General features: G+C 44.0%; 1 protein-coding gene across 1 annotated transcript in view; it reads left to right on the forward strand.

Annotated features, from left to right (window-relative positions):
- The window catches only part of ABCB7 (ATP binding cassette subfamily B member 7), a 118,361-nt gene that overhangs the window by 66,335 nt on the left and 38,663 nt on the right, over positions 1-13,363 (forward strand). Inside the window, exons 6-9 of the mRNA XM_066581640.1 lie at positions 6,147-6,415; positions 8,059-8,147; positions 10,176-10,263; positions 12,394-12,568. Coding sequence (XP_066437737.1) covers positions 6,147-6,415; positions 8,059-8,147; positions 10,176-10,263; positions 12,394-12,568 — 621 coding nt within the window. The remainder of the gene's footprint in view (positions 1-6,146; positions 6,416-8,058; positions 8,148-10,175; positions 10,264-12,393; positions 12,569-13,363) is intronic.

Genomic DNA, 13,363 nt, shown 5'->3' on the forward strand with positions numbered 1-13,363 from the left:
GTGTAAGTGAATGGGGGTTTAACGGACATCAGTCACTCGGAACATAGGACATAGTGGAAAATAGTCATGCCGTAGCCTGCTGGATCGCCGAAAAGCGATGGGTTTTCACAGCAGATTTAATTCACTGCAATGCAGTAAGTGAAAACCGTGGTGAAAATCCACACCGAATGAAGACATAAAAGGGTTTTGGTTCGGATTTACATGTGGAAAAATTCTGTTATGTCTGCACATGCCCTTACAGGACTGTTTCCTGGTTTGCCTCATACCCCTCCCACATCTACCCTACAATATAAGGATGGGAGGCTCCATATCGGACCTGCAAAGTTAGTGACATTAACCCCTCCTATTCCTCTGACCCCCAGGAAAGTTTTAATTAGTATAAAATATTTAGTCTTTTGTTGCCTAAACCTCGGGTGCCTCTTATGGTCCGAAAAATGCGATACATAAATCTGTTTATATTTTGTTTTGTAACTTTTTTTTTTTTTTTTAAAGAATGAAAATCATACCCGTATGTACTTGTATAGCAAAGATTACACACGTGTGTTGGCTTATATGATTGGGTTTATTAACCCTTTGCAATCCAATATTGGGTTCAGGGTTTCCTATGGGCCTTTCTCTTTCTGCCATTTTACAATGGCGCCATCTGCTGGCTAGAGCCAGTGCTGCAGTATGGGACATACTGGAGAGACCCCCAACAACAAAGCGGCCAGTAATATAGAGTAAGAATACCCTGCCGGACGTCTTCCGAGATCGGAACTGTACAGGCTTCAATCAGAATGTCTTCAGACGTCAGACAGTGGATTGCAAAGGGTTAAAGAAGAAAAACAAAACATTCCGAACATATTTGGCAAACACCTCGCCAGCAGATCCTTACTTTTTCTGTTTTGCCGACAGTTGTCGTCTTTGTCCCTGCGCTGCAGCTAAAGTCACCACCCTTTTCCCGCAGGGGTGCAAGCTTTCCAAGACTGACTGACAAATATGCTTAGTTATCCCAATGCGGAGGGGAATGTGCTATAATCACCTATCTAAGCAAATCGGCAGGAGTCAGGAAAATTCAGAGGGCGACCACATGAGATCGGCCATATAACACATGGAGTATATATTGATATCTGTCATGATGGATGATGATTGCTTTGGCGCCACAGTTCCCGTAGTTGCTATTCTAAATACTTCCTGACAGGGGGAGCTATAATGCAATAGGGAGCTGCCAGGTCGCGGGTGACTTGTCACTCTTGGATTGACTGCGGTGCACTATGATGACAAATGGAGGAGGTGGTGAACGGCCTATGATCCTCATCTGCTGGTAAGCCTCTAAATGCTGTAGCCAATGATGTGATGACATTTGGTGACTGGCAATTGGCTGAGACAGATGGTCAGCAAACAGCAGAAGTCCACTAGGTAGATGTGCTCACTGGCAAAGTGATCTGTATTGTGTTTTAAGGTAAAGTTGGCACCCAGTCATGACTGACTCCTAGTGTGATGTCACATCTGGGTATTCATTTTACCGACCTCTGAAGGACAGAAGGCTGAGTCAACCTTGAGCCAACTACCTGAACCAAGCGGGGAATGAACCCGCAACCTTCAGGTCGTGAGCGAGAGCTTAGGACTGCATACTGCTGCCTTAACACTTTGTGTTCAATCCTGGAACTTGCAGAGTCTTTTTATGTACACATCTGTACATGAGAAGTCAGAAAGTCAGTATATTTTTGTTCCAGTATCCCCGTATTATGGGATTAGCACTTGTTCTTACTTGTATGAACCCGGTGTGAGAACGCTCCGTAACTGTGTGCATCCTTCATGACACCTGATATCGCTTCTTATTATTTTAATCCGTAATGGTTATGTTTTAGTCATATGTTAGTCAGTGATTTACCCATGTGGTATTGAAGCAATATACTAGGGGCGCTACAGACTAGACTAGATCAATAAGTCTAAAAAAAAGCCCCGATCTCATCCGACGCACTTACATTAATCCGCCGTTCACATAAAGATCTTCCGGTTTCTTCATTCATCGTGTTTTTCCTGCAGCCTTTTTTTTGACTGTGTGCAGAGATTTTAGAAAATGTATTTCTACGTGGACAATGTCAGACGGCGTCGGGGGAAGAAGCCTGCTGTTTCTTCGGTGTATTAGTCTCAACAAGCAGCTTTCTCTCTACTTTAAAAGCACTTGGCTAACAAACACAAAATACAAGTGCAAAATCAACAAATTGTTAATCCTTTGCCTCTTAATGCTCTCCTCTCGTTCCACGCTTTCTTTCATCACTATAATTATTCGATTGGCAGGGTTGCCATCGCCATGTTCTTTATTTTACATTAAGAAGACTTTTTTCTATTTTTTTTAATAAACATATTAGACTGCGAGTATTAATTTTTTTTCTGCTTCCTTTATCCTTTTAAAGTGCTTCTACTTCTCTCTTGAAGTGCTTTGGACCCTGGAAGGGGTCGTTTGGTGGTGGGGTACATGTAAATAGAAAAACACTCTTCTGACCGTTCTGTTATTTTGCTGCAATACATGAATATATTTTAGGCCGCCACTTCTTCTGAGGACACACTTGGCCCTAATTGTCAATGCTGGGTAAAGCATGCTTGTTTAACAATTCACGGATGAGTTTTTTTCATGGGGGTTTGGAAGTTTAAAACGGACTGCTAATTAGTTGCTGTTGGCAAGAGAGACACATTTTCATGGTGGGAACCTGTGTTAGCACCATCCGAGCGCTTTAGGTGTATCTTGGTGGTCCAAATGTAATAAGATATTGGTGGAGTACTCCAAGAAACTAAGACGCGTTACTCTCGGTTGGTGTAGTCAAGAGACATAGTAACAGAGAATTATGTATGTCCATCCAGTTCAGCCTATCACCCCCCCCCCCCCCCCAATGTTGATCCAGAGGAGGGAAAAAAAAAACCCAATGAGGTAGAAGCCAATTTACCACATCTAAGGGAACAAATTCCTTCCTGACTCCAATCTGGCAAATCGGAACAATCCATAACTGTTCTGGAGTTATTAATGATTTTAAGTATAATATTGTATCGCTCAAGAAAGACATCCAGGCCCCTCTTGTACTCTTTTTTATCGAGTTTGCCATCACCACGTTCGCCATCACCACGTTCTCAAACAGAGAGTTCCATAGTCTCACTGCTCTTACAGTAAAGAACCCCCTTCTACGTTGTGTAGAAACCTTCTTTTCTCTAGATAGTCCCCCTTTATTCTATATTGCTGCAGACTTTTATAGTAGTAAGTAAACAAGGGTGTATCTGTCATGCACAGTAAGTAATCCCAACATATATCACATACATATGGGTTTTTTTTTTTCTTCTCTTGAACAGCTGATCACGTGGTGTGACATCAGGTCTCCTTACCTCAAAGTGAGACAGAGATTACTGTTGTCACGAGTACCGGGACTGTTGTTGTCACTAGTACCGGGACTGTTGTTGTCACAAGCTTTAGTACCCAGCAGAGCGTTTTCCTGTTGAATGAGGAAGCTGCCTGTAGGAGAAAATCTCTGTGTAGGCTGATTGGCCTTTTTTAAGTAATCTCTTTATACAAGCTGAAAGACCAAATGGAGTTAGTATAGAGCGATATTGGCCATTCTTTTACACCTGGCAAATGGGTCACTGCTGATTATTTAAAGGGGATGTCTTTTCAGATTGAATCCAGCCTTTTGATCAGCAATATTTTTTGCTTCCGCTTCTGAAACATCCTGTGATTCACAGTGGAAAGATACAGCTGGCAACACATTTTCCCAACGGGCCGCTACATACATTTGACATCACAAATAAAATTCCAATGCATGGATGGGCACAGTCCAGAAGTCTTTGTTGGTAAGCTCTAGTGTGGTTGAGTCCCCCCCCCCCCCCCCCTTCCCCCATGACATCCCTATGCTCGGTTACGGCAGATAGATAGGGAGTTGCCCTCTTGATGAAGCGGCTCCTTTAAAGCCCGCTGAAGTTATGGAGTTATTTTGTAGCCTATTGCAATCTCCAGATTGCCAGCTTCTGCTCTGGCTGTTTTTATTAAACCCTCCTAACGCGCTGATCCGTGGCAGCGGCAGAACACAAATGTTTTGTTTCCTGTGACATTCTGCTTGCAGATATACTTCTAACTTCTCTCAGATCCCGTCTCTCACTTACGCTCATCCAGTATACACACACCAAGGTATTTTGGTCTTTGATCAGAGGGGGTTTGATGTGTCACCCCTTCACCTTTCCCTCTTCTCTGCTGCCTCTTCACTCTTTTCATGTCTTTCTGGACAACATGGAAGGTAGTAATGAGCATTTTCTTTCCCTTTCTCTTTCCTAAACAAGCAGCCGGGTTTTGTCCAAGTTCATTAAGGCAGTTTGTATTTTTAATCCTTTCAAAAAAAAAAAGGGGCATAAAATAATTGAATTTATTGCCTTGCCAGAAAATTATGGTTTCTTAACTACATCAATTTACTTTTTTTTTTTAATCTTTAATAAAAAAAAAGTTCTCTCGGAGCAAACTATTAAATATTCTAGTTTACAATTAATTGAAAGGCTAGAGCTCAAAGTACGAGGCAGCGCTGTGCGCCTGGAGCCAGTGTGATGGCGTGCAGAGAACAGAGTCCTAGGCAGTGACGCTGCTGCCATATGGCACCGTACCATAGGGATGTTCTCCCCTAGAAGCAGTAGGGAAGAACACCTCTGTAGTAGCAGTTCACGCACTAAAGTATGCCGCACATGAAATCTTGAGGCATACGGAGGTACTATAGGCCCCCATACACCGCCGGGACTGCTGTATAACAAATCAGAGTCCTAACGGGCCCAACACTAGCATTTGATCATCAACTGCTGACAACGTGACCACCGTTGGGTCTGTACTTCCCGCTTGTTGCTCTTGGGAAAGTCAACATCACAATACAAACCCAAATACTCAAATATCTAGATCAGTAAAATAACAGTCATTAAACAGGTTTTCTAAGATTAAAAGTGAAAAAGCCAGACAGTGGGTAACAGCATAAAATCAAAGCTGTGTCCCCCTTCTGGTCTGCCACTGCCAGACTGGTCTCAGAAACTCCTGCAGCAGTCACATGCCATTCACATGACCGCTCAGCCAATCACAGACCTTGGCAGTCGTGTGTCTGTGAATAGCACGTGACCACTGAGTCCAGTGATTGGCTGAGCGGTAACCTGAACGGTGAACAAATGTAACCGCGACAAGAGCTTCACCGGTAGCACTGGACTGGGAAGGAATTAGAATTGTTTTTTTCCTTCTTTAATCCCTTTTATCACTGAGTTTTTTCTTTTCCCCCTGATTAATTTTTAGGTGGAAAAAAGTTTTAAAAAATGAAGGTATAGTTTTATTTTTAAAATTAGTATATTTACGCTAATATACAATACAGGAATGGGTTCCTTATTTTGTATTGAATGTTTCAATATATAATTTGTACAGTTTTGGTTTGCAGGCCACATATGGCCACGGTTGTGGTTGGTGGTGGGTCATTTTCTTTTTATATCTTTTTTCATTCTGTAATTTTTTTTTCTTTTTACCATCTATGTTCCCCATGACATCATATCCTATAAGACCTGGGGGAGGTCATTCACATGAACTTTTTTTTTTCTTCCTTTTTTAAATTTTTTTATTTCATACTTTTTTGTGTAGCTGCCACATCCACAGGAGCCTCAATTACAGGGGAAAACCTCCCTCTGTGGTGACAATGGGCACTAACAGAGCTGATCAGGGTCTTCTAGGACCCTGCAGATCTGCCCTGACTGTGAGAAGGCAAGAGACGGTCACGTGATCACCAGGTCGCAAAGTGGAAGTAATACTTTCACTCTTTAGTACACAGCGTTCATTGAGCGCTATGTGTACCCTGGGAAGGAGAAGACAGAAGCAGCTAAAACCCACTTCTCCCATCTCCAGGTCCTCGGCTGTGTCTGACAGTTGAAGACCCCATCAGCTTCTGCTTGATTGCAGAAGCAGAGGCTTTAATCCCGCACTATATTTTTGCTATCAGCTAGGATTAAAGCCCAGCACAGAGTATTTACCGCGCTTAGCCCTTAAGGGGGTTAAAAGCAGTTTTACGTTTTAGCTGGAACTCCACGTAATTTTTAGGTTTTATACATATAATTTTCACTATATGTTGGGAAGAAAGCCATCTGGTGAGCTGTGCCTGTGTTTCTGATTTCAGATGGTGCGTCCAGAGCCGGGGCTGCCGCCTTCAATGAGTTAAGGAATGCAGTGTTTGGGAAAGTGGCTCAAAGCTCCATCAGGAGAATAGCAAAGAATGTTTTCCTACATCTGCACAACCTGGACCTGAGCTTCCACCTGAGCAGACAAACGGGAGCCTTGTCTAAAGCCATCGATCGGGGTACAAGAGGTATTAGCTTTGTGCTCAGTGCACTGGTGTTTAATCTGGGACCCACAATGTTCGAGGTGCTTCTTGTTAGCAGTATCTTGGTAAGTGGCGAAAGTTCAGAGAGGTCTCTAATGTTTGATTGTCCCTCAAATCATAAAATATTGTCCTGTCTACATGAAAGGTGTTCAATCCTGTATGATAACCACAGCTCTATCATTAACTGTTGCTGGGAAGGAAAGCAGAGGGGTTTCGAGGGCTTTATCAGAAGATGGCCTAAAGTCTTATTATTCCATAATATCATACTTAAGAGTAGTCAAAACTCCCTCCTCTAAAGTGCCTGCTTGTCTGATCATTGAGGGTCTGACCACATATTCGTTGGAATTTGCCTTAAAGGGGTTGTCTGGTTGTAAACTACCAGTATTTATGGTCTATCATCAATAGTAGATTGATGGGTGTCTGTCATCCACGACCCCCTACTGATCGGCTGTTCGCCGGGCCGCTGCTATCCTGTTCTGAGCAGATTTCTGCAGCTCCGTTCTTACTGCAGTGGCAGTCTTGCCTGTAATACTAGCGATGATGGGCCATAAATAGTTTACGACCGGGCAACCCCTTTAAAGAGAACTAGTCACTTCCCTGCAGCACCATACTCTAAGTTATGGTACTGTTAGGGAGTAGAGATGAGCGAACGTACTCGGTTCGGGTGTTTTGGACCCGAGCACCGCTTTTTCCGAGTAACTGACTACTCGAACGAAAAGATCCGGGGGGTGGCGGCGTGGTGGAGCGGGGGGTAGCAGTGGGGAACAGGGGGAAGCTCTCTCTCCCCTCCCCCCCCCCCCCCCTTCCCGTCTGCAAACCCCTGGCGCCCCCCGAATCGTCCAAGTAGTCAGTTACTCAGAAAAAGCGGTGCTCGGGTCCAGAAACACCCGAACCGAGTACGTTCGCTCATCTCTATTACGGAACATAACCGGGAGTCAGGTGATGCATTTTTTTATACTCACCCGCTACTGCAGAACAGCAGTGTCCCTTTCTGAAGTCTATGGGGTGCACAAAAACGACTCTTTACACAGACCCGTGTGTGTGTGCACTCTCCCATAGACTTCTATAGGTGAGTGCACACATGGGTCACTCGCAGACTTCAGAGATGGATAACGCTGGATTGCAGGAGCGGGGCGAGTATAGAAGTCCATCCTCCGGCTCCCTGTCACCTCCCCTAATAGCATCATAACTTAGTTTATGGCTTAGCGGGGACGTGACAAGTTCCCGTTAATATCCTTTTACCGCTGTTCACTTAGATCATGCTTTGAGCTGGGAACAAACTTTACTGTATATGTCATATAGGGTCTGAGATGAATACCCCTAATAACACCTTCTTCACTCTCCACTTGTCTGAGACGTTTCTGCTGCAGCTTTCAGAAATGTTTCATTGTGATTTGGGAGAATGGAATATTTAGTAATGGGTTATTATCATGCATTAGGCGGTATGCTTGGCACAATACAGAAAGCTAGGAATTGTCTTTCATCCCTTTTTTGCTGTCAGGGTAAGTGATCCAAGGTATAATCAGGTTGGGCCATCTCTCCGCTGGTGAACACTCCGTAATAGCCGCTAATATCTCCCCCATCAAGGCCATTAAACGCTCGCTATGTGTATTGTAAAAGGTGCAAGTATTTGTCTTCTCACCTGATGCCGGATGGAAACTGTTTGCATGCTTGGATCACATGACGTCTATTCTTTGTGTCTTTGTAGTACTACAAATGTGGAGCTCCGTTTGCACTCGCGACTTTGGGGACACTTGGCGCCTACACCGCGTTTACCATTGGAGTCACACAGTGGAGGTAGTAACTCTCGAGACTATGTATGCCCGTGTATGATATGGAGCCGGTCTCCGCTCGGCACCCTGCTTACATTAACTCTTTAGTCTTCTGTTAGCGTATCGTCCTGGAAAAATGGAAGCTTCCCTGATTATAGACCTTTCTACGTACTTATTATATGCCTCACTGATAACATTGTGCACATAGTCAGTCAGTTACTGTTTGTATCTACAATATTGGTAAATGGACATATTTCCAAAAATTTGAGAAAAAAAACTAAAGATTTCAGCCAACAGAAAAAGGGGGAATCCCTCTGTAAAGTTAGACAACGTGTCTTTTCAGTGCATGTTTGACAAATTTCCATTCTGATTCCCAGGTTTTGGGAGGGTTTATGTGGTTTGTATTGGCCCTATATTTTTCTTAATATGTTTATTAATGACTATTGGAGGATTTGTGGATTAAAATTTATGACCTATAATGGAGAACGGTTTACAATTGGGTTTAGATCTGTTGGATGTTTAGGCAGAGAAGTAGCAAATAAGGTTTAACTAGAATGGAAAATGACTTGGAATTATACATTGAACTGTAGCAATTGGTGTCAGGCAGCTGCTGCCCAGGCAAATGACATCGTAGAATGCATCAACCAACGTTATCATTCCAGCATATCTTCATTTTCTGATGGCACTCATTTGGTCTTGGCTAGAGATGAGCGAGCACCAAAATGCTCGGGTGCTCGTTACTCGAGTCGAGCTTCCTACGATGCTCGAGGGTTCGTTTCGAGTAACGAACCCCATTAAAGTCAATGGGCGACTCGAGCATTTTTGTATATCGCCGATGCTCGCTAAGGTTTTCATTTGTGAAAATCTGGGAAATTCACGAAAGTGATGGGAACGACACAGAAACGGATAGGGCAGGCAAGGGGCTACATGTTGGGCTGCATCTCAAGTTCCCAGGTCCCACTATTAAGCCACAATAGCGGCAAGAGTGCCCCCCCCCCCCCCCCCACACACACTGTCAGCATAAAGATCGTTCTCCTCTGCCACAGCTGTAACAGCTGTGGCAGAGAAGAACGATGTTAGCCCATTGAATTCAATGGAGCCGGCAATACAGCCGGCTCCATTGAAAGCAATGGGCTGCCGGCGAGCGCGGGATGAATTAGTTTCCGGGAAGGGCTTAAAAATATAAGCCCTTACCTGAAAATCATCCTAAAATGTGTAAAAATAAAAAAAAATGTATACTCACGTTTCTGTTGAAGCCAGAGTTCAGCCGCGTCTGGCCGGCAGTTCTCCTGAACTGCTCTGAGTAGTATTCAGCAGCCGGGGATTTAAAATCCCCGCCTGCTGAATGAGCTGCCTCTGATTGGTCACAGCCTCACCAATCAGAGGCAGCTCTCACTCACACCCATTCATGAATTCATGAATGGGTGAGTGAGTGCTGCCTCTGATTGACAGCTGAGAGCTGCCCCTGATTGGTCCCTGCGCTAATCCAATCAGAGGCAGCACTCACCCATTCATGAATTCATGAATGGGTGTGAGTGAGAGCTGCCTCTGATTGGTGAGGCTGTGACCAATCAGAGGCAGCTCATTCAGCAGGTTTTAAATCCCCGGCTGCTGAATACTACTCAGAGCAGTTCAGGAGAACTGCCGGCCAGACGCGGCTGAGTTCCGGCTGCAGCGGAAAGGTGAGTATACATTTTTTTTTTACACATTTTAGGATGATTTTCAGGTAAGGGCTTATATTTTTAAGCCCTTCCCGAAAATTCATCCTGAGATCGCCGGCAGCCCATTGCTTTCAATGGAGCCGGCTGTATTGCCAGCTCCATTGAATTCAATGGTCAGTGCTCGTTTAATCGAGAGTACCGTGTGGTGCTCGCCTCTAGTAACGAGCATCTCGAGCACCCTAATACTCGAACGATTATCAAGCTCGGACGAGTATGCTCGCTCATCTCTAGTCTTGACTAAATGAACATAACCTTGCCCTTTCTTGTATGACATTGCCTTCCATTCTCCTTACACATGTAATACGGTGGTGTTTATTTTGTACCTATTTTAGGACGAGGTTTAGGATAGAAATGAACAAAGCTGATAATGATGCTGGGAATGCTGCAATAGACTCATTGCTTAATTACGAAACTGTAAAGGTAAGACCTCTCGCGGAACGGCTCTGCTGCAAAATAACGACCGCGCCAGACTGCCAGCTTCTGATTGTGCCGCTGGATTTTGTTAGAAACTCTTCTGAGAACTTCCTGAACAGTAAAAGCCATAACGGGATTTTACATCTGCTCTTCTTAAAGTGAATGTGTCATTGCAGAAAGACTTATTGTATAAATCAAGTTCTTATGTTAAACATAGTATTTAAAAAAACTTGGTGACTTTTTATGTTTTTATTCTTTAAATTTTGATGCGACTATATTAAAAACCCAAATATATATTGCAGTTTTAATACTGACTACTAAGCCTAAACATGGTCTGACCTTTCCTGTTCTGTACAGAAATCTTTTAAGCAGTTGTCTCCTTATCACAGGCAGGATTACAAAGACAAGTGTTTATATATATATATAGCACAAGATCCATCATTCACAATAGGTGTTGGTTATAGCTCACCTCCTCCCTCTCCCTGCACAATGACCTCTGCACAGGTTCTAAAGCATGCCTAGAATGCTTTGAGTCATCGGGTCCCATTCTATCCATTGTGTGAATGGCCCCAGAGACTGCTGTAAAGCACATTTCTGAGGGGTGTTAACTGCAGCTCAGCTTGGTCAACATGCCGGCCCCCGTAGTTATGTACAGAAAATAGAATTTTAAAAATCTATATTTAGAAAATAAATTGTGATTGGAAAATGGGATATGTTGCAGTGTCTGCATTTAATTGTTAAAAAAACAATACATAGGCGATACATTCCCTACGTACACATTTCTATTGCCCCCTCCGCTTCTAGAAGTACTAGTTATGCTCTTTACATTTATTACATCCTTGGCTTTATCACCTGTAAAGGGCTGTTTAGTGGCTGCAGGTAGATAATACAGTAAATAAGGAGTATTCCGTAGCGTTTTCTTGCCTTCATACAGCTGGAAACTCCTGCATTAGCATTGTATTACAGCCCATTATTTAACCATTCCTAGACAAAGGTTTAGCAAAAACTGAGCAAGGCCTTATAAAAGGGTTCGTTGTCACACTGGGAAGAATAGTACTGTCCAATCCTGATTAGACCGTGGTGCAGACTTGGACCCAATGTCCATGCGCAGAAGTGAATTGTGGAATTTGCACGGGGCATCCACGCAAAGGATCCACTGTTCAAGCCGTCCATAGAGAAACAAGGGCGTACGCAGCTGAATTAACCCTTTGCAATCCAATTTTGGATTTAGGGTTTCCTAGGGGGCTTTCTCTTTCTGCCATTATACAATGGCGTCATCTGCTGACTAGAGCCAGTACTACGGTATGGGACATGCTGGAGAGGCCCCCGACAACAGAGCGGCCGGTAGTATACAGTAAGATTACCCTGCTGAATGTCTTTCGACATCGAAGCTGTACAGCCTTCAATCAGAATGTCTTCAGACGTCAGACAGTGGATTGGAAAGGGTTAAAGCATGCAGATTTGTTTTGCGGACCTTTTGGTCCTTCAAACCTATTGCAGCATACTCCCCTTCAGTGCGGTTCCCACACGGACTTCAGTGGAAGCCGTCCTATCCGCAGCCCGGCCACAATTGACATGACAGATGGGCTGCGGATTAGGCAGGAAAGAAGGAGATTTAAAAGTTAAAAACTCCACTTCACATGTGCGGAGGCCGGCGCTTCCGCAGTAAAGAAAATGGAAGACCCGGACGGGCATGCAGAAGACCCGGCTGAGTAAGCGGGGTCCTCAGCCACAGATTCCGCGGTGGGCTCCCGCATGCAGAATCCGATCCGCCCGTGAACATTGGGCCTTAAAGTGCGCCCGTTTTATCACTGTAAATCTGGGTGACAGACGGAACAATTTAAAAATGTGCTACATCAAATTTTTGTCACATTTGGGCCACGCCCACTATTCACAAAACCACGCCCCTTTTAGGACATGTCACAAGCCTTTTCCACCCCATTCTGTGGCTATAATCTTTTTGCTCCATTAGTAAATCCTGTCCATGAGGCAGCAACCCATTTACAGTAGTGAGCGGTGCAGGTAAAGGGCACAGGGCACATTTTGCCTCCGTCCTCGCCCCTAGCAGATATGTAGCGTCTGCGGTTCCGCCCTCTGTTAATACCCAGTTTTCTCTCTTTATGTTGTCTTCTGCAGTATTTTAACAATGAGAAATATGAAGCCGAAAGGTACGATGGATTTTTAAAGACCTACGAGAACTCATCTCTGAAAACTACCTCAACGCTGGCGATGCTCAACTTTGGGCAGAGTGCCATATTTAGCTTGGGCCTGACTACGGTTATGGTGCTTGCAAGCAAAGGAATACTATCAGGTTAGATAACGATGTATTCAAGTGTTGGACTGACGCAGCAGGAACGTGTATCTGGAAATACCACTAAAAATGTTATAATCTGGTCTGCCATGACTGGCGCTGCAGCAGAACAGCGGCTATACATCTCCAGTCATCTTTATGGGGTATCACAGGTTTAGAGGCATGTCAGACATTTACATTGGTGGACTTCCCATATGAACATTAGAACAAAGAGACCTGTAGTGGTTTTCCACGTACCCTGTTAGTTCTTGGATCTCGGGCTCTATGAGCTGAGCTCCAGTGGCTTACCATAGAAAGGAATTGCACTAGAATGCATATTGCCATTACAGTCCTATTGGATTTTCGTGTCTTCAATATTGGCTCATAGATCTAAAAATCTCCAAACAAAATTTCAAAGGGCACAGGTCTAGAAGAGCAACTGTGGCCCCTTTATTCTAACTGTAGGTGTGAGTCCCATCACCAATGTCAAATGTTTATGAAAATAAGGGAGATGGAACAATACCTCTGCAGCGCCACCTATTGGAAGGCAACATTCCTGCAAATCAATGCCCAACCCTTTATACAAATCTTTATAATAATGATTGGGAATTGGAAAACAAAAGCCAGAAATCCATACACAGACAGCTGTTTCGGGGTTTTTGCCCCTCATCAGTGTGCAATAAGTTTCTGACTTGGCTATTGAGAGGCCTATGATGTGGGCTGGGAGGGGTATCCTCTCTTTCCTTAGAGTACTTAGGAGGTGAGCAAGCAAACTTCATGCATGCTCCTCTGGGAAATATAATAATAAAGAAGTTG

This window comes from Eleutherodactylus coqui, chromosome 10 (assembly GCF_035609145.1).
Source record: "Eleutherodactylus coqui strain aEleCoq1 chromosome 10, aEleCoq1.hap1, whole genome shotgun sequence".
NCBI classification, from domain to species: Eukaryota; Metazoa; Chordata; class Amphibia; order Anura; family Eleutherodactylidae; genus Eleutherodactylus; species Eleutherodactylus coqui.